General features: G+C 40.8%; 2 protein-coding genes and 1 long non-coding RNA gene across 3 annotated transcripts; 2 read left to right on the forward strand and 1 right to left on the reverse strand.

Annotated features, from left to right (window-relative positions):
• The first annotated feature begins 2,891 nt into the window (after positions 1-2,891).
• LOC133127888 (volume-regulated anion channel subunit LRRC8C-like) lies at positions 2,892-12,955 on the forward strand. Its single transcript, XM_061240990.1, has 3 exons — positions 2,892-2,974; positions 4,774-4,919; positions 6,990-12,955. The coding sequence occupies exons 2-3, from the start codon at positions 4,779-4,781 to the stop codon at positions 9,204-9,206; spliced, it is 2,358 nt and encodes a 785-aa protein (XP_061096974.1). The 5' UTR covers positions 2,892-2,974; positions 4,774-4,778; the 3' UTR covers positions 9,207-12,955.
• A 1,072-nt stretch (positions 12,956-14,027) lies between these two features.
• LOC133128079 (uncharacterized) lies at positions 14,028-15,838 on the reverse strand. The gene is made up of 3 exons (XR_009708719.1): positions 15,722-15,838; positions 14,720-14,782; positions 14,028-14,459 (listed from the first exon to the last, which is right to left on the reverse strand). It is a non-coding gene; the product is annotated as an uncharacterized LOC133128079 (long non-coding RNA).
• Positions 15,839-16,391: 553 nt separating this feature from the next.
• On the forward strand, positions 16,392-27,036 carry LOC133129186 (volume-regulated anion channel subunit LRRC8D-like). Its single transcript, XM_061243102.1, has 2 exons — positions 16,392-17,081; positions 19,476-27,036. Exon 2 carries the CDS (start codon positions 19,478-19,480, stop codon positions 21,989-21,991), a length of 2,514 nt encoding a protein of 837 aa, XP_061099086.1. The 5' UTR covers positions 16,392-17,081; positions 19,476-19,477; the 3' UTR covers positions 21,992-27,036.
• Positions 27,037-27,431: the final 395 nt, after the last annotated feature.

Below are 27,431 nucleotides of genomic sequence, written 5' to 3' on the forward strand. Positions count from 1 at the left end.
ACTGTGGTGCATTTGCCTGTTCTTACTACTGCTGTGTCAGACATTACTAAATCCAAGGCCAAATTCAAGGATAAAGCATTTCAGTGTGAAGGTGACTCCATGGCCTTGGTGAGAAGAGATAAGGGAAAAGGAGGACACTGGAGACCAGTGGAGGTGAAAATCTAGAGTGTGGACTGACATGGGAGGATGAAACTATTATATCACTTTCTGTTAATCTCTAAAGATTATTTCTTTCATGGACTGAATAAAGATGGATTGACCGCAGATAAAACAGACCTTGCCACTAAGTTATCGCAAACAGAAAGCACGCTGCTGTTCCACTCATGCTGGGGGACCATGGATTCTCCCATTGGGTCAGCAATGGTAGGGCTCTGGTCTGCTTACCTGCCTACCCTAAACTGACAACTTATCAAGCTGAAAAGAGGATTTATCCATGCCAGGTCATACAAATACTCCAATACTGTTTATCTACCAGCTATGTATTTGGCAGTGCTACAGTGCTGATCATGTTCTACACTGAGCTTCATTATTACATTACATTAATGGCATTTGGCAGATGTCCTTATCCAGAGCGACTTACAGTTGATTAGACTAAGCAGGAGACAATCCCCCCCTGGAGCAATGCAGGGTTAAGGGCCTTGCTCAAGGGCCAAATGGCTGTGCAGATCTTATTGTGGCTACACCAGGGATCGAACCTCCCACATTGCGGGTCCCAGGCACGCACCTTAACCACTACACTACACTACGCCCCTTCACTACTGTGACTAAAACAGACGGTAGAGTCAAATGAGTGTAGGTGACACAGAACAAAAAAAAGGTCCTTTGTGGAAAACTAAAGTGCCTGTTATTTCATTCTAGTCTAATACCACAGTGTGTTAGCCCTGGGTTGAGCAAAGATGAGACAGCTCGAGGTATGCGTGTTGGGCCTTATGTGAATATTGTAAGGAAGTTCTGAGATACGTACATCTGACATTATGTTAGACTTGGGGGTACAAAGTTAACAAACCAGTGTGTTAACTCAGATGTTCACAGTGATATCTGTTCAGTGCGGAGACACAACCTACCTTGTTTGCCCCCTTCACTGTGACAGCCAGTCCAGCCCTGATGAGGGGCAGGCAAGTAATATGAATATTTCCCTGACTCGGGTAGTTTCTTATTCAAGCTGCTGTGCAGTCAGAGGCAGGATGCTTCTGCAACATGCGGCAACTGTCGCTCAAGTGACAGTGTTAGCCCAGCTAGCAGTCAGCCGAATGTGAATAATGCTCTAAGCCATTCTTACTACAATAGTGCACAGGTAGCGGCAGCACAGCTTTTCAGCTCTGTAGAAATTGGATTCCTTATTTCCCATGGTGCTGCTTTTAGGCAGTGTGACAGCTAAAATGTTTATACCAGGGGGTTCTGTTCCTTGCCCCCCCCCCCCCCCCCCCCAGGCCCAAATGCATCCCAGGGACCCACCATCATAAGCTAAAAGGGAGATATGTTTTAAAAAAGGTTGTATATTTTACAATATTCTCCCGAATCTATATATAGACATTGTATATCAGGTATGACCAGGGATCCCCTACACTACCACTACAAAACGGGTTTAGACTGTAAAATTCACACCGTACTTGTGAGATGGCAGGGGGTTTAGTGTGAATTAAAATCAGCTCAGTTTGACAGATACTACAATGAGTGCATGTTTTTGTTTTGTGAATACCTTTTTCTAAAAGATGGAAATTATGTGTAAGTATGTGTAATAATGTTTTGCATTATTTATTTATTTATTGCATTTTCAAAATGCCCTGAAGAATTCATGCTTTAATAATGAATAAATTATCTCCTTTATGATAATCAGTCAATGTGAGTACTCATTACATTCCTCAAAGAAAGCAGAAGATGGCGCTAGATCCAATGCATTGTTAATATTTCCTCACTGTGCACGTAGAACAAAAGTAATTGTAAAATAACAGTTCATGCTTGTTAATGAATTATAGATAGTGGTGGCTATAGCACCCCCACTAGTTTCCATGCAGGCAAAATGTATGATATACTAATCAGGTAGCGACACTATCAAAGCATGGATGGCCCTTTGGTTTAAGCAAAAATTTACAGTAATGCAATGACAGCTGACAATGATCTCAGGAGGATAATCAGAATATGTTTGCTTAGCTATGATATTGTCCAGAGAAACATTGTGGTAAACACAGTGGTAGATGCCCCAGTGAAATTGTTGCACAAGAGAACGGCGACCGTGAAAAGACACGCCCTGCGTACAGTAATTATTTATTAGCCGCAGATGTGAAGATGTGAAGCAGCCGTCAATAGCAGTGCTGGAGTTATAAAATTGGTTCCCAGGAGGGTGCGGGTGTGAACCCGGAACTGAAGAGTATGCTATTGATGGTTAGTTAACCTGACTTCGAGATCCAAATGCCCTGCATAAGGATGCCAAAATAACGACTGGATCAAGGGTATCACATAAAATATGTTTCAATCTAGAAATTGAATATAAAAATGAATTGACTACGAAATGCAACCCACTCCCAGACATCGCCATGTAACCAGCTTTAGTAGGTTAGCAGACATGCCGCATATAAAACGTCTGTCTCATCTCTCCTGTCTGCACTCACTGAACAGCCGCTGTTATGTCAGCTGCAGAGAGCTAGCGAGCGCCGGAAAGACTGCGCCGAACAGTGTTGACGAATGTTTTCTCAGGAAGCTGATGTCTGCTCAAAAAGTTGCTATATTTGTCGCTAAGCTCTTTTTTAAAATAAAGTCGCGAAAGGGTTCTGAAAAGTTGCTAAATCTAGCGACTAGCACCAGTGAGCTTCCCAGAGTCCCCGCCCTACCGGCGTCGGTGCAGACAGCGTAGGCTCCAGAAATAACGGGAAGCGCAGCAATCACACTGCAATGCAAGGACATGCGGCAACGCTCACGAGCAACATCCACGTATCATAACAAAGCACTGGCTGGTTGTCGAATGCGTTGAACTGGGGTAAGATGATATTTTTTTTGCCAGCTGCATTGTGGGGAAATATGAAGACTGAAAAAAACATAGTTGTTAGTTTTACGCACCACATACTTGTAAAGAGACTATTGTTATGTTCTGGCGTAGGGCTTGTCCGAGTAGAAAGCTAACTTTTCATTAAAGGTAAACTGCCCTCGGATCAATACTACATTATTGATAGGCTATAGGCTACGGTAATTTCTTCTATCACAGATTTGTGTTGGCAAAACTACAATAAATGAGTTCAGATATCGGCTACTTGAGCGCATTAGAGCTGACACATTTATGGATAATAACGTTTACAATCATATTTGAAGCACTTTGACTTGTTTAACTTGTGCTTGTTGAATTTGTGAATATAAATCAATTTTGCAATGATGTCATAATGAAGAATAACGTCATCTCGTCAAGTTAGGCACAAAGAACAACAAATAACTGCATTTAAAATAATTTAGGCAATTGGTACCTTTTTGTAACTTCAACTAAACGTCCCGGTGGAATTATTGATTTTAAATTATTAGGATTTTAAATAGTTATAGGATTCTAGTTGCTTCAGGTTAAAATGCTTCAGATGTTTAAGGTTAAAATGCTTCAATCGATACTCTCATTATTGGATACACATTGAACTGTGGTGAACAGAGATCATTTTGAATCATATAAATATGCCAGCCTGCCTGAGCTGTACACACATGCTTTGAGTGATAATGCTGAGAGCATTGGTGTCAGTAGGGTTGATTTTGAAGAATACCCTTTGCTTGGTTCCGGGACAATACTCATTTGAACATTTGAGCCAATTGCAAGGCTACCTCTTAATGTCATTTAGTGAATATCAATCTTAATCTGTTTGCTGAAATCTAATTAACTGTGGCTGCAAAGGAAAGGTAAATGTCAAACTTGAAAACTATATTTGACATTGATGATGACATGAGAAAGGATTTGCACCCGTTCACTACAAATATCTGCCAGCTGTAGTAATTATGAATATTTATGAAGGTTTTTGATGTTTCACATACTTATAGAAATTATCAGCTACACTTTGAAATGATTAGTCATTCATAATATAGTTAGCCGTCACATGCCTTGTTTTCTAGATATGCATTTAACATTCTTAAATGACACTGGAATGAAATGTAAAATTATTTTTACGTATTTATAAGTTTAATAATGGTATACATAGAATAATCAGGCATTACTATTAACATCTTCTCTAGTGTAGAAAATTGAAATATGTTATTTTGCCTAAACCATGTTTACTCCAGAAAATGAAAATAGTGAAGTCAAACTAGTTATGCTTCACAGTGGTTCAGGCATCCATTGCATTTCCTTCCTTCCAGAAAATCGTTATCTGAATCTAATTAGTGTCATTTTCCTCCTCTGTTACAAGAGGTTGGGTAGAAAACCTTATGAACTGTGGCCTTCCACAGCACCCTTTTCAAGTCGTGACAGACGCTGTAAATATAATATAAATGTATTTATGTTTTGCTTTGTGATATGTTGTCTAATACTATATTTTCCTCATCATGAGTCACACTAGAATGTCATCTAATACTCTGAAAGTCTATACAATCCCTCACAAACGAACCTATTTTAATCTTGATCTAATATTTTGGCTGATATTGCTTACCACAGAAGATCAACATTTATTTATTTATTGCTAATTAGAAGACTTAATAAAAAGTCTCACATGAGGTTAAAATGAGCCGGTCCCTTGCCTGTTGCATCCCAGCACATTCACCTGTGTACAATCAAGGCTGGTGTCACCATTAATGATGTCCCTTCCACCGCAGGAACCATGATCCCTGTGACAGAGTTCCGGCAGTTCACTGTGCAGCAGCAGCCAGCATTCCGTGTGCTGAAACCGTGGTGGGATGTGTTCACAGACTACCTCTCCGTGATCATGCTCATGATTGGGGTGTTCGGGTGCACCCTGCAGGTCAGTTGTCTGGGGGTTAACACATTGGGGTAAAATAAGCCCTCGTATGGGTTAGTTATTCATGAATTGAGGACAAGCTGAACTGAAAAAGTCAAAATGAGTCAACACAAAAGTTGACACGTCATGTTCTGGTTATAATATGCCTATATTCAAAATGTAATTAAATATGTCATGGGGATATGACCTGCGTATTTGCATATATTTGTATTTCGGATATATTGGTTTTTAGTCTGAAAATTAAGCATTGTCTTTTTCTCAATTTTGAATGGCAAGTGCTTTGGCAAGAACCAAGTTAATTAGAAAACAGTGCCTTTATAATCGATCAAAGCCACTTTCTGCTGGTTGTTTTATCCCATGGGGCATATCCATTTCCCATTACGAGAGTGACAATACCAAGTCTTAAGTAGATTTGTCCGCCATGTATTATTTATGCTACCCACTTATCAAAAGGAAACAGCCGCCATTTTGACTCTGCTCCAATCACTTTGCCATGTTTGACTCATTGTGTGATGCACTAATGGAAAAACAGCTGCGAGATACCTTTAATTAATGGCAGGGAAATGGAAGTGCTAGCCCTTTGACAAATACCACTGTCTGCAGATACAAGCCAAACCCGCTTCTAGCACCTGTCATCACAACTTTGAACTGTGAGCTGTGAACAAATAGCAGATAAGAACATTCTTTTAAAAGTTTGTAACAACAACCGCGTGGCTTTTGTGAAGGATGAAAATTATAGTATGCCATGCAATGTTCTGTTAATATACTGAATATATGTTTTATATATTTTGAATGTTTAACTGAGTAAATATGTGTACGTACATACACTTGTATGTGTGTCTGTTCTTCCTCGTCTTCATGGAATTACTATATGCCTGGTCTGTAAATCACAAATTACTCTGATCACTAAATTAAATGCTGCCGGTTTATAAAATTATTGATTTGCCTAATTTTTTGATATATTACCATTGATATAATGACACCCGCCTTTTGTATTTACAAGTAGAGAAACATGGCTATGATCAAAGGCCAAGTAGTATTTAAAAGTTGCTTTAAGACAGAAAGTTGTTAGAGACGTGCTGTGCAAGACACAGGGCCTTATGTAGGCCTAGTGCACCTGAAGCAACACACACAGTAAAATGTCCAGTGTTAAGTAAACTCTGACAGTGAGCAAATGCTTTCACTCTGTGGGCTTCGGGGAGCTATTTCTCCAGGGGTTTCAGTCAGCAGATCACTGGGCAGATAATGCTTATTATATGATGATTTTGTCCAAGAGACATTGCAACTAAGACCTTTCATGACCTTTTTTCCAGAGCCAGATGGTAGTAATTTCATATTGTGAGCTCTTTGACAGAGGTTTTCTGTCTTGTGGAGGGGGCACAACTACGTAATTTGATAAGCAAAATGGAAAATAGACATGGCTGGTCAAAATCCTAAAATCTTATTTTTTAGGGTTGATCAGTAAATATGATTTTAGATATCTAATTTGGGTAATTAGTTTTTGTTAGCATTGAAGCAACAGATGGAAATCAAGTTTTGGACACATCGGAATGCATGTCTTTTAATAGTAATGGCTCTCAGTAATGAGCATAATTTCTTCTTTCCTGTATGACTCACAAGTCTCACAGACAATGTTGTAGTGTGTGGCATCAGCCTTATACTGTTTATCTTGCAGTGTTCTCCTACAAAGAGAGCTAGATTTGATTTGAAATGTGGACCTGAATTAAGAACTACATCCATTCTGTTTATGAGCGGCAATAATATCATAATGTATCCTTGTATTCTTATCCTGTGGGTGGATGTCCCAAACTGTCACACGTAATTGGCCAGACTCTCTCCCAAGGACTGGCATTCATTCAGCAGAGTAGTTCATGCTCACCAGTGCATAAATGCCTGTTCCAGCTGCAGAGATATCTCGCAAAGCATAGCGACTAAGCGGGAAGCTTGCAGGGTGAATAAGTAAGACAGCATCACAGATTAGCCATTTGTTGTGGCTACTTAACTAGCTTGTTTTTTGTTCAGAAAAGTGAAACATGTTGCCTGATTTATTGTGTTAACCTTTTGTTTTTGTAGATAATGCAAGACAAAATCATCTGCCTCCCAACAAAAACACCTGCGCCAAACCAAACCGTGGCCTTTCCACACCAAACAGAACTGAAGGGCCTGAAGACCAACCTTGACCTGCAGCAGTACAGCTTCATTAACCAGAGGTGCTACGAGGAAGCACTGCATTGGTACGCCAAGTACTTCCCCTACCTAGTCCTCATACACACCCTTGTCTTCATGGTTTGTAGCAACTTCTGGTTCAAGTTCCCAGGCTCCAGCTCAAAAATAGAGCACTTTGTCTCTATCTTGGGAAAGTGCTTCGATTCGCCCTGGACCACTAGGGCCCTCTCAGAGGTATCAGGGGAAAATACAGCAGGGAAGGATCAAAAAAGGGAGACTGACAGCAAGTCTAATGTCAATGTGCCCACAGCGGAGGGCAATCTGGTCAATCTGGAGAAGACCCAGTCCCTCAGGTCCATCCCAGAAAAGCTAGTCATAAACAAACCAGATGCTAGCGTACTGGACAAAAAGGAAGGAGAGCAAGCTAAGGCCTTGTTTGAAAAGATAAAAAAATTCCGCTTGCATGTGGAAGAGGGAGATCTGCTCTATGTCATGTATGCTCGCCAGAACATGCTCAAGGTTCTGAAGTTCCTCCTGATTATCATTTACAACAGCGTCCTGGTGCCTGAGGTGAAGATCACGGTGCCGTGTAATGTGAATATCCAGGACATGACAGGTTATGGGCATTTCTGGTGCAATCACACAATGGCTCACTTATTCTCAAAGCTGGCCTACTGTTACCTTTGCTTTGTGGGGGTCTATGGATTTACGTGCCTTTACACATTGTACTGGTTGTTTTATCGATCTCTCAAGGAGTACTCTTTTGAGTACGTTCGACAGGAGACAGGGATCAGTGACATTCCAGATGTAAAGAATGACTTTGCCTTCATGCTGCACATGATTGACCAGTACGATCCTCTGTACTCCAAAAGGTTTGCTGTGTTTCTCTCCGAAGTCAGTGAGAATAAGCTAAAGCAGCTCAACTTGAATCATGAGTGGACGGTTCAGAAGCTGCGGCAAAAGCTGAAGACCAACGCCAGCAACAGGCTGGAGCTCCCTCTCTTCATGCCTCCCGGCCTTCCGGACACTGTCTTCGAGTTGACAGAGCTCCAGTCTCTGAAGCTGGAGATTATAAACAACGTCACAATACCTGCCTCCATCTCGAAGCTCGAGGACCTCCAGGAGCTAATCTTACACCAGTGCTCCCTCAAAATCCACAGTACCGCAGTTGCCTTTCTGAAGGAGAACCTGAAGGTGCTACGAGTGAAATTTGATGACAGCAGGGAGCTGCCACCCTGGATGTACGGTCTACGTGGCCTGGAAGAGCTCCACCTCAGTGGCTTCTTCAACCATGACATATCCAGGAACGTCACCCTTGAGTCCCTGCGTGAGCTCAAGTCCCTCAAGACCCTTCACCTTAAGAGCAACTTCACCAAAATACCCCAGGCTATTGTGGACTTGTCCAGCCACCTGCAGAGGCTCTACATCCACAACGACGGCACCAAGCTGGTCATGTTCAACAACCTGAAGAAGATGGGACACCTGGTCCACCTGGAGCTGGTGCACTGTGAGCTGGACCGGATCCCCCATGCCATCTTCAGCCTCTCAAATCTGCAGGAGCTGGACCTGAGGGAGAACAACCTCAAGACTATCGAGGAGATTGTCAGCTTCCAGCACCTTCGCAAGCTCATCAGCTTGAAGCTGTGGCATAACAGTATCACCTACATCCCCGATCACATCAAGAAACTGGGCAGCCTGGAGCGTCTCTATTTCAGCTACAACAAGATCGAGGTACTTCCCTCCCACCTCTTCCTCTGCAACAAGCTGCGCTACATGGACCTGTCCTACAATGAGATTCAGTTCATCCCACCCGAGGTCGGGGTGCTGCAGAGCCTGCAGTACTTCTCCGTGTCATCCAACAAGCTTGAGAACCTCCCGGATGAACTCTTCTTCTGCAAAAAGCTCAAAACCCTCAAGCTGGGGATGAATGCCTTGACCGTGCTTTCCCCAAAGATATCCTTCCTGGTGTCACTGACGCACCTGGAACTCAGAGGCAACCATTTTGACTGCTTGCCTGCGGAGCTGGGGTGCTGCCGGGCGCTGAAGCGCAGTGGTCTTCTCGTGGAAGATGCCTTGTTTGAAACACTGCCTTCGGATGTCAGAGAACAAATGAGATTGGAGTGATCCAACTCCTTGCTGCAGAATACCAAATGTCTTAATCGGACAAGCTTGACTGCTATACTGTGGCATTTACAGTATATATTTGTTAATTGTTATAGAAAAGTGTTGTATAATCTATATTATGCAGGGGTAAAACATAATTAGTAATGGCCTTAATGTTATTGGCACATGGTGTGCTTGTATGTACTTCAAATTGGCTGATGTCTTCAGCGGTTTTGGGTTGACCACACAGTACTGCAGAGTAATGGGGCAGCATTTGTGACCATTAGCCATATTTCAAAATTCTCTGACCAGTTGCATAATGTGCCCTGTGACTACATATGCAAGGGGCATAAAAGGGTGTTTTAGAACAGCGCAGACATTCCCAATGGTATTTGCTATCATAATAAACATTCTGGCAGTCAGTGATGAGACTGAGCAGTGCAATTCCTAGTAAAGCGTATGATGTCATCACAGTGTGGGAGGCCATGGCGGAACAAAGAGGGGCAGCTGGGAATTTACCAATTGAATCTTTAACTGAAATGAAAGCTGGAAAACAATAGAGAAATGTCTGTTATCACATATCCATTTCTTTTGCTAGAGTTCTTTTATTATATGCAGTTAAATGTGAAAATGTTGGGACAGTAATTTCTGTTATTTTGGTACTGTACTCCGGCACACTGGACTCGAAATAAAACAGTGAACACAATGAATATAAAGTGCAGCCATTGAGGGTAATTACATCCATACCACGTGATCCCTGTAGGAATTACAGCCATTTTAATACACAGTCCTCCATTTCAGCCGTTTCCTGGCCAGTCGTGTGTCTTTGCACCATTCGTTCATGCACAATAAAAGCCAACAAACGGCCGATCGATGATTCTTTGTGTGGACTTCGCATTTGCAGTCTGTTGCTGTCGTTTCTCAGCATGAGGACCAAATAAGTGTCCGTGCTAGTAAAGCAGTCCACCACGAGGCTTAAAAATAAGAACAAGTCAGAGACATAGCCGACATACTGGGTGTCAAAAACTGTTTGATACATAATTAGGAAGCAAGAATGCGGGCATATTACATTACATTATTGGCATTTGGCAGACGCTCTTATCCAGAGCGACGTACAGTTGATTAGACTAAGCAGGAGACAATCCTCCCCTGGAGCAATGCAGGGTTAAGGGCCTTGCTCAAGGGCCCAACGGCTGTGCGGATCTTATTGTGGCTACAGATCTGTGAAAGACAGAGAAGGTGTTACCAGCATAACCTCAGATGGTTCACCTCAAACCACTGGTACGCCTTACAAACAGAACGGCGCAGAAGTTAGAGTTGACTGGTACATAAAAAAAAAAAAACCTTCTGGAACAAAGTCTTATGAGATGAGACGAGAATTAACCTGTACCAAAGTGGTGGAAAAGGAAAGTGTGGAGAAAGAAAGGAACTAGTCATGATCCAAAGCACCCCCTTTATCTGTGAAATATGATGGAGGTAGTGTTAGAGCCTGGGCATGAATGGCTGCCACTCTCATTTACACAGATCTTTGAATGAACATACAAAAGTTGAGAGAACCTAAAAATATAGGTGTAACAAACTGAAGTGAAAATGTTCAGTTTACCCAAACACCTCAAATTACAGCTGACTGTCTGCACTTACTGTAAACTCCAATGTGCTGGATTGCAGAGCCAAAATCATAAGGGATCTGCACTGGAGTGAAACTTTGTTATAAACAAAGGCCAAATAAACGAATTTGGGCTTTTAAGTACAGTGTTATATTAGACTGCCTTTCTTAAGTGTTCATCTGCTCCCAGCGTACGCCCCCATGGAAACTGTGGTTTGTTTTTGGCTTCAGTATGATTAAGCAATTTCCTGTCGGGGAGAAAAGTTCTCCCACCACTATCGCCCTCTTTTTCAGACATGCGGAAGCAACTGGTGACTAGAGACTAGAGCTATTGAACATTTCCACCCTGGTGATGTGAAAACACACTGAACTGGAGGGGCTCTTTTGCTCTTTTCAAATGGGTCAGAGGGACTAGCTATTTGGTACAATGTGCTTACATCATTCTTCAGAGAAAATATGAATGGGGGCAAGGTGTCACAATGTCCTATGATATGAATGCCTTTCCATGACCCAACCATATTCCAGATGTCCTTTCTTTTATTATGTTTTTCATTTTAATAAGGACTCTAAAGTTCACGATTTCCTGAAGGAAAATGCTCTTCTACACATTTAACCGACATTGAACAACATCTGTATGGATTTAGTTCCATAAATTGGGATTAACTTAAACTAATTAATATTCAATCGGGTAATGACAATCAGTCTCAATTAAATTCATTTTATAACTACAAATCATACACATTATTAATTGTTGTGCACATAATACCTCACACTGTGTGTGTGTGCTCTTGCCTTCATCATGTTTGTTCAGTCCAATTGCAATCAGTTGGCTGCTGATTGGCTCAGTCAGTAAAGGCACACACCATTAATGCAGTTTTGGTCTCTAAGAGCATGGATACAGGGGCAGCCTGTAGCATAGTGGTTAAGGTAAATGACTGGGACAGGCAAGGTCGGTGGTTCGAATCCCGGTGTAGCCACGATAAGATCTGCACAGCCATTGGGCCTTTGAGCAAGGCCCTTAACCCTGCATTGCTCCAGGAGGATTGTCTCCTGCTTAGTCTAATCAACTGTATGTCACTCTGGATAAGAGCATCTGCCAAATGCCTGTAATGTAATGGCCCAAACCTGATACCGCAGTAATGGCAGGACACCAGAGCTAACACAAGAGTTAGCCCACAATTTTGAAGTTAGACAACTGGTAGCCAGTACATGTCTGATGCTTTACCTCTTCCCAAGACATCAGGCATGTACTGGCTACCAGTGATAAAGTAGATCATCTCTTATGCTTGATGCAGGACTGGGGTCAATTCTATTTTCAATTCAGTCAATTTGCAATAGTCATTCATTCATTCATTCATTAATTCAGTTCATTAAATAGAAACATCTACATTAACATTCACATTGTTTACTTGATTTTGTGAACTGACTGGATTGAAACTGGCATTAACCCTAGCCCTGTAGTGTTATCTGGTCTGTTACAGTATGTAAAACAGCCACTAGCTCACAGACATGTATCACTGGCAAGTAACTCCAAATCATGAGGGAAAATGTTTAGAAATTATAAGAAAATGGGATCAAGTAAGAAAAATGTGACATACCTTCCTTTCTAGAGCAGTCTAGTAATGGATGTTGAAAAGTATTTGTGCTTTCTTCTTAGGCATAGACATCCTGCTTCCATATTGGTATTCATTTTGTACATGTTATATCCTCTGTTAAAAAATAATGTACAAATAAACTAAGGGGCCAGCAATGAATATGCACATTTGGATATTGTGCAACTGTGTTTTCCTTCTCAGGTAGTCTGTTTAATGAACTACTGTTGCAATGCTTTGTGTAACATCATGGTTAAAAGTTATGTCCTCCCAGTGTCTTCTATTGTGTTGACACTGGCTGCGTATCATTAGTTGAGAGCCATAGCTGTCACAGAAGCACTGTCCATTGATTGTCACTCACTCCTGCTGCCTCACTTTAACTCTGTATTTTCTTTTTTTTTGTTCCTTTTTTTTCTTTTTCTTTTTTTACAAAAGTAAATCAATAAATGCAAAATGCACATTTACTTAAAAGTGGATCATAATATTTATTATGCTGGACGCTCTTTCTGATATAACAATGTTGAATCTCATTTCCTGCATTTGCCCATTAAGTTAAGTCATTAAGGCAAGTCCACTATTTTTCAGTGCTTTTCAGTTGTTGAGCTTGGAAGTCGCTTTCGATGAAAAGTGTCTGCTAAATGACTAAAATATGAACGTAAATGTAAGGCATTTTCCCTTCACGTGAGGAAGGCTGAGCAGGACTGGCCCTGAAGGCTGTGGTACTTTGAGTACAGGTGAAAGGCATCCAATTGTGTGCATCTCAGTATGGTCATGGCAGGAGCACATCAGCCAGCACCTCATAAACAGCTCGACATCGAAGCATCTGATGGCTTGAATATAGAAAGACCAGGAGCGAACACCATGACTTTTTCTCCTGTCTTGCAGAGCTTAGAGAGATGTTGATTCAAATGAGGGGATAGAACCATGGCCCTTAGCAAATCAAGTTAACCAAAGGCAAATATATTGGCTTCCATTTTGTCTGTAATATGTCCAGATTCTTTGCAGCGTAAAAGGGCTGATATGCATTTTCTTTTATGTAGCATTTAACCACTCTCTTCTTACAATCTTCAATTTTATTTTTTTAAAATTTTATTTCAGCTTCTTAAGTTGCTGATGGCATCATGTTTCATAAACGCCAACAATATGGCGATGTGCAACAACTCTACAGGAACCTAGTGTTGAGCAAGGGAAAGATGGTCGTTCCTATATAGGCAGGGCTTTACATAAATTCTGCTGTATTGCGTCTGTTCTGACAATATTTTGGTGGTTTAACCTACCAATTAGTAAACCAGAGAGAACAATTTATATCAGTACAAGTATATAATGCCAAATTTGTTCTCTAACCTCATTCACCTGAAAAATGTTAGGGTGATTAGCCTGTCTGTACATTTATTTTTTACTTTATTTTATCCAAATGTATGTCCAAAACCTTTTGAATGGTTTAAATGATTTTTTTAATAAATGAATTTTATTCTCTTATAAAATATAAAAAATTATACAAAAATATTTGAAATGTGTTTGAAAGGATATTCCCTTTTTCAAAATATGCACATTCTAATTCTAAAACAATCTTCAGCAGTGTATATAAAAATAATGGTAATGATGCATAAATCTGAAATAATTGATTAATTGTGGCCAGGCTGTTCTGGTGTGCTTTGCTGTTCTGAGTGTGTAAAGCCATTTGGTTAGTACTACCAGCCGGCTGGGCCCAGATCCAGCTGTGCCTTACTGTCTGAGCTCCAGTAAGGGAGGGCCGAGACCGGCAGCCCCCTCTGCCGGTGTGTCATTTCCAAAGTCTTCGTCTCCAGGCTGTAGCTGGATTTTTAAAGCTGCAGCGGATTAAGAAGACTTACGGAAAATGTATCTCATGACTACCCTTGCCAACTCCAATTTTACTCCAGTGACCTGCACAGTTCCCAGATCTCAATACAACAGAGCACTTTCAGGAGGCGGTGGTGTGGGAGTTTTGCGGCAGAAATGTGTGGCCGAAACAATTGGCAAGAACTGCATGACGCCATGGAGTCAGCATGGGCCAAAATCCTGAAGGAATGTTTCCAGCACCTTGTTGAATCCATACTGTGAAGAAAGCAAAAGGGAGTCCTACATGGTACTAGATAGGCATACCTAATAAAGTGGCCACTGAGCGTCTCCATATTTATATATATATTTAATATAATTTAGCAAAAAATAAATATTTGTTATACATATATTTATATAAATAAAGACGATTACTTATTACTTATGCTTTGTCATTGTCGTGCTTTTCTTTTTTTTTGCCTAAGGCCTTGTTTCACAAAGCATTTTCTAAGGAACTCCCTAGTTTCTCATTTGCTCACGTGTGAGGGTTGAACGGAGGCTAACCCTTCACTTCAGAAGGTCTAGCTGGAACTGGCTGGAACCTGAAATGAAACAAGGGAGTTTTTCACTGCCAAGAAATTCCCTGTGTGCACATACCCTGCAGGCAGCAGTGCTTTAGAGGTGGGGTGCTGGCAGTGTGAGTTTATTGTGGGTGAGGCCGCGTGTGTGGCTTTCTGTTCTTTGTGTTTGTCTGAACGCTAATGGGGGAAGTCTATATCCCTGTATCACTCACTACATCCCTCCCACCTACCGTCTGACTAGTCTGCTTCCTGTTCCTCACAGACACTAATACTGCACCACGTGCGTTATCAAGGAAAAATAAAACAGGCATAAGATTGATAACACTTTTCTGCTGTGTCAGGTGTATACTATGCTAGATAATAAAAACAAATAGCAAGGTGACTAAAGGCCATATTTGCTAAACAACAGCTTATGGACTCAAAACCATTACATTACATTACATTACATTACATTACAAAGCATTCAACAGACGCTCTTATCCAGAGAGATGTACAACAATCGTGGTGGTGAGGTAGGGAGGGAAGTCTTCAGAGATGAGTCTTCAGTCTGCGTTTGAAAATGGTCAGAGACTCTGCTGTTCTGACAGCAAACCCAAAGTGCAAGACTTACTGGCATTAGGAATATTTTGTGGAATGCCATCCTTTCAAACTATGCAATTCCAAAGATCATTTTCTTGGACATGAAAAGCATGCTTGATCTTCAATTGGGAAAGTGTTTGTTGGAGGTACGAAGCACACAAACAAGCCTGCATTTTAAAATAGGAAGCCAATACCTCCATCCTATGGGAAAGTGACTTGGGAGTGTCATTTTACTGGGGTGGCTAAAGTGTCCACCGGGTTGTTGTACGACTAGCTGCACACTAGATCACACAACATAATTTCATTTGGAGCACACATCAGCATCCTGTGCCATTACTCGTGACGAAGGCAGAACTGAATACTGAAAACATGTCCACTCACCAGCTTGCTGGAAATGTGGTTAGCACGTGGCAGTTAGCCGCAGTTATGCAACCACCACCAAACAGCCAGACACAAGCCTTTGAATCACAGTGGGTAGGAAGTGAGGGTTCATAGGCTTGTCTCAACCTAAAGTGCAAATTTGTAAATGGGTCTATTGTTTAGTGTAAATGCTTGCAATTACACTTAACAATAAAACCTCACACCTTAAATTGGCCAAGTTGAATAAACTGTCATAGAAATGTGTAAAATCAGGACATCAAGTAGCCGCAAATTCAAAAGATTGTTCTCAAAACTTCGGTCAATATCAGATTACAAGAATAAATTACGGAAGCACACTCGAATTCACTTTTAATCCTTTATGCATACTTTGTAGGTGGAAAAGAGCATCGAAGCGTACATTAGGAATGAGCTTGGTGCGCTCTAAATGGCCTAAAACAATATAGGCATACTCGACATAGGCCTATTTAAGATTAATATTTGTAGCAAACGCCAAATACGAATATACCACAATGTAGCAAAAATATAAGCATATCCTGCACATTGCACAATTGGCCATCATTGGTTTCATCATTTTTCAGCCACGTGCTACCGCAAGGAACCCGCTGTGGCTACTCTCGAACTTTAGGACCGCCCTTTTATGCTTCCTGTTTCAGAAAATACAACGAATTTTCCGAATTTGCCGCGACAGAATTGTTCTGTAAGCTATCGATAAGGTTCGTGTTTTTTACAATAAGTTGGATGCTGTTTCCGACAGCAAGTCAGCAGGAAATATTTTTTGAGAACTGGTCCAGACTGGTTAGCTGTATCAGGTGGTCAAATTATGACTCGTAGCATGAACATCAGATTAAAAGCCCGATTTACCCTGCGATCTGCAGTTCAAAGGAAGTTTGCTTTTCGAGTCCTACTGCTTCATGACGTTCGACATATTGTTCTATTTTTCTGAGAAATATACGTACTTAAATGTACGCCGTTTTAACACGTTACCGTACCTTCCCTGTGCCATGTTGCAGACGTGTCAGTGCCTGCTAGAATCAACCGGATTGTTTTCGTGTACAGTAGTGGCTGCGCGCGGCAGCACTGAGAGAAACTGAGTAGCACTGAAAAGAACGGTCCTACGTAGGTGTCTCTGATGTAACATTTGTCGGGGACATGTTAGTCTGTCCGTGGAGGTACACCAAACGTGGACGTCTTTTCACCGGAGCAAAAGAACAAGAGTCACCTAGTGCAAATTACAACTGAAATGCGCAGCACTGATCTCGTTTATATCTCGGAGCTCTACTTTCCATGGATAGACCCTATGTGTAGGAAGAGTCGAAAGACGAAGCAGGCAGCTGATGTCACAATAACCTCTCACAGGACAGTGAGTATAGCCTACTACTTTATTATACTCAAGCGACTTAATAATGCCGTTTGAATCTTCTCAAAACCATGTTAAAACACATAGGCCTAGTATGTAATGTGTACGTTTCTGTAGGATTTGCGTCGAACGGTGACTGACCGTCGTGGACCAATGTATAATCGTCTATAAATTAACCAAATAATGAAACATACATTTCATCCACATTCGGTAGCCTATATGTTTTAAATTGTTCATCATTGTTGGTGCTACCGCTATTGTGGCAGAATTGGGGGACTGATATGGCATTCCCATTCTTAACTTATTATTAGAGCGCTCGAGCATGACAAGCGTATGTTCCGTGATGGACTTGTACTTCGCGCTCAGCTGGCTATATTCTTGCATTGTATTCCGTCGTTTAATATAACGCAATTGAAACATCTGTAGTCTATTATTTTGTACATATTTCAAAAATAATGTAACGCAGCACACTAATGTAAAAAGTACACAGCCTTACAAGAAGTAATTTGACTACGACAGCCGCAGCCTACTTGTTCTTTGTAAACTGTTTATAAGGCTTCCTTTACCCCCTAGAATACGCAACAGATTATTGAGAGTTGAGACAGAGGGTTTAACAACCCCAGTAAATATTTCTGAAAGTTTGTCGTTTCAGTCATATTTTCTGTGTTTGCAACTCACTGCTGTCAGATGTAGCCTACATGGTTCTAGAATTTCCTCCATTTTCTACCCTTAGAGCATGTGTGTTTAGCTAGCGGCAACAAGCAGCAGTGCGATTCAAGGAACTTTTGCATTTCTATTTTGGTATTTCTTTGGTAGCCTACATGAAATAGAAAATCTTGCACTCAGTGGTCAACGCTCACTGATTGAAACCTTTTCAACACCAGCATAGCTATGTGTTTCCCAATTCTGGCTTTTCAGGCATATTGATTAGCCTACTTGTTTCATTGATATTTAAGTCCTGACTAGCTTCATCAGTGGCATCCTTTACCCTACATTTACCTATTTGCAAAGTTATGGTTAAGTTATGGTTGTTATCAGCATGTTGGCTGCCAGCTCACAGTCTGCGGTTTGTTTGTGAATGGGATTTGCAGCCTCCCACCATCTTGATAGGATATGGTGCTTATTTGCTCTGTGTAGAGTTTGTGTGTAATTAATTATTGGTTCCTTTAAACTGAAATACTTGACAGATATTTTAATGTTTTATAGGGTAAAGCCCTTGTGCATTGCAGTGTTTTATTAAAACAGAAATATCTCACAATATTCGCATTTGCAAGAAGCTGCTTGTTATATTTATATATGCCTAGATTTAGTTAACTTAATTTCAAATGAGTAACTTATATATTCTAAATGTAGTCACCATATAGTCCAAACCATGAATTTTCTTTTAAAGGCAGATCTTTGTGCAGCGTTAACAATGAAATGTAAAAAATATTTATAAACATAATAATTTCCAGGCTCAGTTTTATTATCTGTAATCACAGACTTTTAAATATAGATTTAGTAAAGTACAAAGATCAGTGTCCTGTAAGGGACACCACAGCTTAACTTGATTTTTGGATTTTGTAGTTGTGTAAAATTCCAAATTCCGGTATCAGCATTGGCCAATATGGACAATATCAATAACCAATATTTTTCTGACCATTTCGGCCGATGTTGATACCTCCCTATTTTACATTATAGCACAAATGCAAAGTGCAATGAAGTTTCCAACTTTAATTACAGTTCTATTGTAAGACCAGGATGGAAGCTATGAATTTGTTCAAACTGGGGGTAGGCTGCAGTTTGTTTACTTGGTTTACTATTTGGGCTATTTCATGAAGGATTCTTCTATGAGTTTTAAAGTTTCTTCAACAGCATTTCACTCTCAAAAATACACATTATGAGTATGAGCACAACAGTGTTTTCTTCAGTTTTTATTGTTCCAGACCTGAAGTTTTTAAAGACATATACAGTACATAATTGCTTCACTGCCTGAAGCAATTATGTAGATTTGCAATCTGAGGTGCAATATAACATTATCCTTGATACTTTTCCTTGTGAACAGGCAAGGTGCACTGTCTTGGGTAATCTAATCAGGTGTTATTAAGATTGGAAACTTTTATGGATTCTCAGGAGGGCAGAGGCTTTAGGTGTCAGACAATGAATATAACTTTGTTTGTCTGGCAGTTGGTTCTAAATGGGACAGGGAGAGAAAAGGCCTGTTTTGAATGCTTATATCATGACCAGTTTTCACATTACAGTAAGACAAACATAAGATGTTGTCCCACCTGCTCTTCCATTTGCCACAGCATTTATTATGAATATTGCATCTCTCTTATATTGTCTCCCTGCTGTCTGAGCAGTGTACTGTCCATTTTCATAAAGAATATAAACATTTTTTATTTTCTTCTGTTTTAGGAATGTTTACCCTCACAGAGGTAGCGTCCCTCAATGACATTCAGCCAACCTACCGGATACTGAAGCCATGGTGGGATGTGTTCATGGATTATCTTGGCGTGATCATGCTGATGCTGGCAGTGTTTGCTGGGACAATGCAGTTAACCAAAGACCAAGTGCTTTGCCTCCCTCACCTGGAACCCGAGAAGGAGCTGGTGTGTCCAGATAGCTTCTCACCGCAAAGTTCGCACGAGACCGCCAGAGCAGTCACACCACTAATCCCTAAGGATCTCCCTGATAGTGACTTGCACTCATTGTATACAAATCCGCCATTACCTGTCAGTGGGAGCCATCCGCTGCCCACAGGGCTGAAAACAAACTTGGACTTTCAGCAGTATGTCTTTGTCAACCAGATGTGCTACCATATGGCCTTGCCCTGGTATTCAAAGTACTTTCCCTACCTTGCTCTCATCCACACGCTTGTACTGATGGTTAGCAGTAATTTTTGGTTCAAATATCCAAAAACTAGTTCAAAGATTGAGCACTTTGTGTCTATTCTTGGGAGGTGCTTTGAGTCACCGTGGACTACTAAGGCACTGTCTGAGACTGCCTGTGAGGACTCTGAAGAGAACAAGCAGAGGTTCACCAGCAATTCCACTGCACCAAAGAACATTTCCACAGGCGGTGAAGAAGAAAACGCTAATGCGTCTACACCCATGTTGCAAAAATCAGATTTGAAATTCTCTGCTGAAAGACCGGTCACAGATGTCCCAAGTGTGACCATCCTGGACAGAAAAGATGGAGAACAGGCCAAAGCCCTTTTTGAAAAGGTGAGAAAATTCCGTGCTCATGTGGAAGACAGTGACTTCATCTACAAGCTTTATGTAGCTCAAACAATCATAAAGACAGTGAAGTTCATTTTGATTTTGTGTTACACCTCAAACTTTGTTGCCGCCATCAGTTTTTGTCACGTGTGTAAACCTCCTAATCTTAAAGAGTTAACTGGGTACGCAACATTCCAGTGCACACACAACATGGCATTCATGTTGAAGAAGATCCTCATTAGCTATATGGTTGTGATCTGCATATATGGGCTGGTGTGCATTTATACCCTCTTCTGGCTGTTCAGACGACCCCTGAAGGAGTACTCATTTGAGAAAGTTAGAGAGGAAAGCAGCTTCAGTGATATCCCTGATGTAAAAAATGACTTTGCCTTCCTCCTGCACATGGTTGACCAATATGACCAGTTGTACTCCAAGAGGTTTGGTGTCTTTCTCTCTGAGGTTAGCGAGAACAAGCTGCGTGAGATCAGCCTGAATCACGAGTGGACCTTCGAGAAGCTGCGTCAGCACGTGGGCCGCAATGCCCAGGACAAGCTGGAGCTCCACCTCTTCATGCTCTCCGGTCTCCCCAGCGCCGTCTTCGACCTCACCGACCTTGAAGTGCTGAAGCTGGAGCTGATTCCCGAGGTCAGGATCACCGCTAAGATCTCCCAAATGACCAGTCTTCAGGAGTTGCATTTCTATCACTCTCCCGCTAAGGTGGAGCAGACCGCGTTTAGCTTTCTCCGAGACCGCCTCCGGTGCCTTCACGTCAAGTTTACGGATGTTGCGGAGATTCCCACTTGGGTCTACCTGTTGAAGAGCCTCAAGGATCTGTATTTAATTGGGAGCCTGAACTCTGAAAATAACAAAATGATAGGTTTAGAATCCATGCGTGAGCTGAGGCAGCTTAAAACCCTGAATCTAAAGAGCAACCTCATGAAGATCCCAACAAGCATCACAGATCTCTCTCCTCACCTCATAAAGCTTGTGGTTCATAATGATGGTACAAAACTAGTGGTGCTCAACAGCTTAAAGAAGATGATGAACTTAGCTGAGCTGGAGTTGCATAACTGTGAGCTGGAGAGAATCCCCCATGCCATTTTCAGCCTGAGCAACCTGCAGGAGTTGGATCTGAAATCCAACGTCATGCGCACTGTTGAAGAGGTCATTAGTTTCCAGCACCTTAAGAGGTTGACTTGCCTCAAGTTGTGGCATAATAAAATCATCAGCCTCCCTGTATCCATAAGCCTTGTCAAGAGCCTTGAGTCACTCTATCTATCACACAACAAACTTGAGAGCCTGCCCACGTCATTGTTCAACCTTCCCAAGCTGAGGCACTTGGACCTCAGCAACAACTCCATTGTGGTGATTCCGCCCGAGGTGGGTTTTCTGCTGACTCTTCAGCATTTTGCCATCTCGAGCAACAAGGTTGAGATTCTGCCCAAGCAACTCTTCAGATGTGTGAAGCTGAAAACATTGTGTCTGGGGCATAATGGCATTTCCGTCATCTCCGAGAGAATAGGTCATCTGACACAGCTCGTGCACCTGGAGCTGAAGGGAAACTGTTTGGACCACCTCCCGGCCCAGCTGGGACTGTGTCCCCTCCTCCGGCGGAGTGGCTTCAGTGTGGAAGACCATCTCTTCGACACTCTGCCCCTGGAAGCTAAAGAAAGTATGAGTCAGGAATCCAATGTTTCCTTTGCAGGGGTATAGTACGAGTGAACGTTTTACAGGGCAGAGTGGTTCCTGTTTTTCTTTTCTTTTTTTCTGTCAGCTTTTGTCCATTAGCTTTAACCACATCAATGTTCTCTATGGGTTTACACTTACAAACTGCTGGTCAGGTTGTAATTAGTCATACAATACCTCCTTTGAAAGGCAAGGCTATATGTTGATTCCATTACAAGAAATGGATCGTTTAACCACCGGACACAGCCGGGTGCTGATAAGGAGGGGTTCCCCAACTGCGGGGATGTATCAGCATAACCTCACCACTCTCTGTGCCACTCATGATAATACTGAGGCAATAGGCTAAGCCTTTGAGTTTAGAAGTAAAACCATATTGATGACAGAAAAATTATACATCTGTACTTTAGTGATATAACAAACAGGCTGTTCTTTTTAATTCACTTTTAAATTTCATGTTTAACACTTTGTACCAACTTTTGAATTTTTAGTTTTAATTTTATTTGTTTATAACTGGAGATGGTGTACAGACTGTTTGTATTCATCTGTCATAATATTCAAGAGGGACTTCGATTTTTTATGTTTTTAAACATTACATAGTTTAAACTGACAGAAAACTGATTGGACGGAAAACCGATCCGGCATAATGAAACATTACTTATGGTTCTATTTGACATGATGGTCTGTACCATTATGCGGTTTTAATATATTGAATTAATTGAAGGTTGCCAGACATCAAGGAACAACTATATATGCCCTGAGAAAACAAGAAAATACCATAGTACTGTACAATTATCTAGAAGCACATTCTGATATGCTACTTAAAATGGCAAACCATGGCTTCTCTGGCTGGTCTGAGCATTTGCATTCCAAAATGGCCGTGGTGAGCAAAGCTAGTGTGTGTTTTTCTGGTGCAAGATGCTGCTCTTAGAATCCTTCGCCTTAAGCCACCTTGAAAATGCTACACATTAACTTGATGTCTCTTGAGAACATGCAATGGGTATCATGGCTTTAAATGAGCACCTGCCAAATATGGATTAATGTTACTTGTTGTGGGTAATTTATTCACCCTCTAGCGTTCATATCAATTTGGACCCCTTTAATTTAGCACATTATGGTTTCCATTTAGCATACAGAAGTCCATTACTAAGAAGAAAAAAAAAAATCTAAATAGCACTTGTAGGTCAAATGGACATCAGAGTACTCTTCAGCTTTGGCTGGATTGACAGATCAGAAGCTCTGCCCTTGATGGTGGCATTCCTTGTAGTCAGTTGCTAAACATTCCAAAATCCATCACTTTTCCTGGTCAATGTTTCTCCACAGTGTGGTGACCAGTTGACTGGTTCAAAGAGATGTGGAAATACTGAAAGGGTAACAAAACCAGGTGATCGAAAGGAGAAAACGATGAAACGCAGAAATTATAGCAAAATGATAGAAATTCAGTGATAAGTGGAAAATTAAAAAATGTTCGATTTTTGACACTTGTTGCAAAAAACTACACCCAAGATGACAATGCTAAACTGAAAATTGCATTAAGAGGTCTCATCTTAATTAAGGCAAGAAGTTTTGCAATGTGATTCATGTTCATGTATAGCTATCCCTTCAGGGAAGCCCTTTCACAACATTGTGTCAAGCTAGCTAGGTGTATAGTCATGGCTGCTGTAAGACTATAACTATAGGCCTACCACACTGTTTTGGTTATATCCTTGAATTCTCAAATGAAAAAACATGAATTAGATTAGAGCATTCAGTTTTGTCAATGAAGACTATTGTGTGGTATGAGATTAGGGTAGTGTCATATTGTTTCCTGGAACATTTGTTAATGGTAATTACGTATGGTTGGCCACACTGGCAGATTCTAAAAATTTGTATTTGAAGACCTGTGGAATTATTTCTGCTATTTTTCATAAACTGTGGTTTTTAATACATTTTTATTAGACAATGGCAGATAATTAATGTTGCTGAAATTGCTGAAATCATGCATGATGGTGAAAACCCACAGGAATATCTGGAACAGCTAGGCCAAGGCTGCCTAACCCTGTTCTTGGAGACCTATTGTCGTGTGGGTTTTTCGCTCCAACCATAAAAAAAGCACACCTCATTCAACAACTAGGCTGTGTCCAAATCAACGCACTTGCCTAATATTGAGAATACCTGTTGAGTACGCTGGATGAAAAGGTTAAGTAGGTGAAATTTTCTGTCAGCGGTAGTGTACTTAAAATCCCAGGATGATAGACATTTCTGGTTTTGATGAGTATATTCATGAGCATACTTTTCAGGAAGTAAAGAGCCCATAAACATGATGCGCAGCTTTAAGAACGAGGTGTAGCTTTGCTGACGTTTTCCTTCATCAACAATTCTTTTTTTCATCAGCGGTAAGGAGCGGAAATGTATTGCAACACTTCCACAGTACGCTTGGTAAATAGTATAGTACCATATTTTTCACATACTGTCCATCGCTTACTAAACAAACATACTAAACACTCATGCCTAGTAGACAGGACATATGTTGGGCTGCTAATTAGTCAAAGCAGGTGTGCCAAATTTGGGTTGAAATGAAAAACCTACGGGATGGTAGATCTCCAGGAACACGGCTGATCAACCCTCATCTAGGCCTATTTGAACAGAAATTCTGTGCTTTGATTCCAAGCATTTACTGTTTATTATTAAGTCTGTTTTAGAGCACAATAGCAAGCTATTAAGGTTCATTGTCTGTGTACTAATACCATTTTGTAAGCTTTTGATAACGTTTCATCAAAAGGTACCCGAATCGAAGAATATAGAAATCACTTGTTTTATAATGTTTCTGTATGGCTTTCACAATTAAATTGTATTGCTTGGGTATGTTCAGTTGTAGCATATTGCTTTGTTCTTTTGGTTAAATTTGTTTTTGCTAGGCTATCTATTATGTGTATTTACATCTTGTAATTTACATGAACTTGAATGTTTTTATCCCATGCCATGTCCACTGGTAGCGAGTAAAACATGGGAGGCGGTGTTCCTGCAGGTGGAGGTTTCTTTGACTCCATAGTGGTTTGGGTGTACTCATACGCTTAGAAGCAAGGTCTACTGTATGTGAATTGTTATTTAATGGTACCGAGTGATAATTTTCATTTCTCATGTTAAAGCATTTTTTTTTCTTACTGGGGTGACTTCTTTGATGGCAATTCCCCAATCCACTTAGCATGAATAGTCGCCCAGTGGTTTGAGGAATTGACATTGTCCACGTGTCGTGGCCTTTGTCACCTGATCTGGCCCAAAGCAGGCATTAATGAGTCATTGTTGAGTGACCCCTGAGACTGCAGTCTCTACTTCCATCAGCTAAGTGGGAGTTGAACCAACTTTGGTGTCATATAACTCCTGCAGAATTCCAGGAGCAGGTTGATCATGTCTTGGTGCAAACACACTGTGTAGATCACGTAGTTTCACTTTCTTGGCTATGTACCTGCAAGTATACGGCATGTTACCTTATGATGAAATTAATCAAATGTATTTTGTTCATTATACATTGGAGACAAAGCCAGAAGGTTGTGCTTTAATCATTTCAGTACATGAGAACTAGTACCATGTAAGTACAAGACCACCGCAGGTAAAACTTGGTTAAAACTAAAGCCTTTTTTTCTTTTTTGTTCAGTTCTTTTTTTCTCAGGTGCAACAAAATTTTGTGGAGAATTCTCAGCTGAAAAATGAGTTCCTTGCTTGCCAGCATGCATACTTGTTAGACTAATAAAGTGACTGCAGACACTTATAGTTTTGTTGACATGTTTAAGATTTACAGTATAAATCTGAATGTACAGTAAAAATCAGAGCATTTCTTTTAACAGTTGTTGAAACACTACACAGGGTAAACATACAGCCAGTCTTGACTAAAATGTCTTAGTCATCAGGTTAGAGGTGCTTTACATAAGTGAACCAAATTTGTTGCATATTATTGTATAGTGCTATGGCAAAGGCTTCCTGCAAGGATTGTCCACATGAATATTCTCTAATGTTTTTCACTAATTGTGTCATCTGGGTGGCCAATCATGCCTTGGTATTTGAATAAATGTGGTGGGGAATACAACTCCAGCTGAAGCCATAGTGCTATCTCCAGCTGGTCTATGTTAAGTGTAATCTCTCGGAGTGACACCAGAGGGCGCATCCGTGCTAGACGGAAAACCGAAATGAGTTTACTAAAGATAAATGACGAAAGATAAGTGTCTCGTCAAAAAATGGGTACATGCTTCTGGCTTCTGGCACCAAAGCATTGTTCCTTGCATACAAGTGAGTGCCAGAAACAAAACCTGCATTCAGTCTTGCTTCACACACACTTATCCAAACAAGGTTTAGAGACATGCCCTGGCTTTCTTCTCCTTACTGCCCACTCTCAAGAAACGTGTAGCACATCCGTTTAGATCATTAAATCACAATCCGAGGACTGCTGGTTTTCTACCCTCCCTGTACCTGGAAGTTAGGTCAGGCCACTCAGTAGAACTAAATGTTGGGTGAAAAGAAAACCAGGGCCAGATTTGGATTTGAGGTCCAGATTTCATGATGGCTGGTTTCAACTGTATGTTGTCCAAGTACATTTTCGTGAACAAAATATACTCTTCTTCAGACAATTCTACAGGTAATATGGCATGATGCAACACATTTCACAGTAGCAACAAGAACACTTGTAGGGACAGTCAGAGGTTTTTAATTGGCATACAGCTGAGAAAGTGTTACAGCAAGCTTCACAAGTAAATGATAGTGCCTAAAAATATCCTTCAGAATGCGTGCACCAGTAATAACCTACTGACCGGTCTGATAGTCAAATCTGAGTTCCAACAGTGATTGTTCGTCTTAGTTTTTTTCTTTTCTTAGGTCTCTGCAGGAAATGTCTGTCCTTGTGTTTGTCTGCAGGAAAAGGTCATCTGTACATATTCTAGTTACTTTTGCCTTTTTAACTCAAACTGTTACAAAAATCACCTCCAGCGTGGAATGCTCTGGCGTCAGTGAGATAGGAAATTATTTGTATGGCAATTTTGTCTAAGCCAGAAAACCATGGAAAAAAAAATGTTTCAATAAAGAAATAAATAAATGGACGTGGAAAACCCTTGCCTTTTCTGTAATGATATACATGAAGTGGTAATTGTCCTGGAACGATTATAACATGACTGTCATTTATTTAGTTTATCATTTATTTGTTGAAAAAAGGACAGTGGACAACAATGAACACATGAGTGATTACATCAATGCATGGAGTGCCAGATTTAGCTCAAGAGTTCAGTATCATCTGTAGTCCCTTGGCAGGTAATCCAGATCCTTGTGAACAGTGAGTAACAGTTAGTCAACACATGTTTTTGTGTTGCATTATGGAAGTTGGCTACATGCCGACATTACATCCTATTGCTTTTCCATACAAGTCTAAACCGTGATCTGTGAATACGATATCAATACTATGATTTCAACAAAAAGCCTCCAAGGGTCTCAGGTCAATTATGTATAT

This window comes from Conger conger, chromosome 5 (assembly GCF_963514075.1).
Source record: "Conger conger chromosome 5, fConCon1.1, whole genome shotgun sequence".
Classification (NCBI taxonomy): Eukaryota; Metazoa; Chordata; class Actinopteri; order Anguilliformes; family Congridae; genus Conger; species Conger conger.

What these genes read in the sequence shown, in the direction of transcription:
- LOC133129186 (XM_061243102.1), top strand. Translation starts at nt 19,478, where the DNA reads ATGTTTACCCTCACAGAGGTAGCGTCCCTCAATGACATTCAGCCAACC.
- LOC133127888 (XM_061240990.1), top strand. Translation starts at nt 4,779, where the DNA reads ATGATCCCTGTGACAGAGTTCCGGCAGTTCACTGTGCAGCAGCAGCCA. An exon ending in TGTTCGGGTGCACCCTGCAG is followed by an intron (nt 4,920 to 6,989) that starts GTCAGTTGTCTG and finishes TTGTTTTTGTAG; the next exon opens with ATAATGCAAGACAAAATCAT.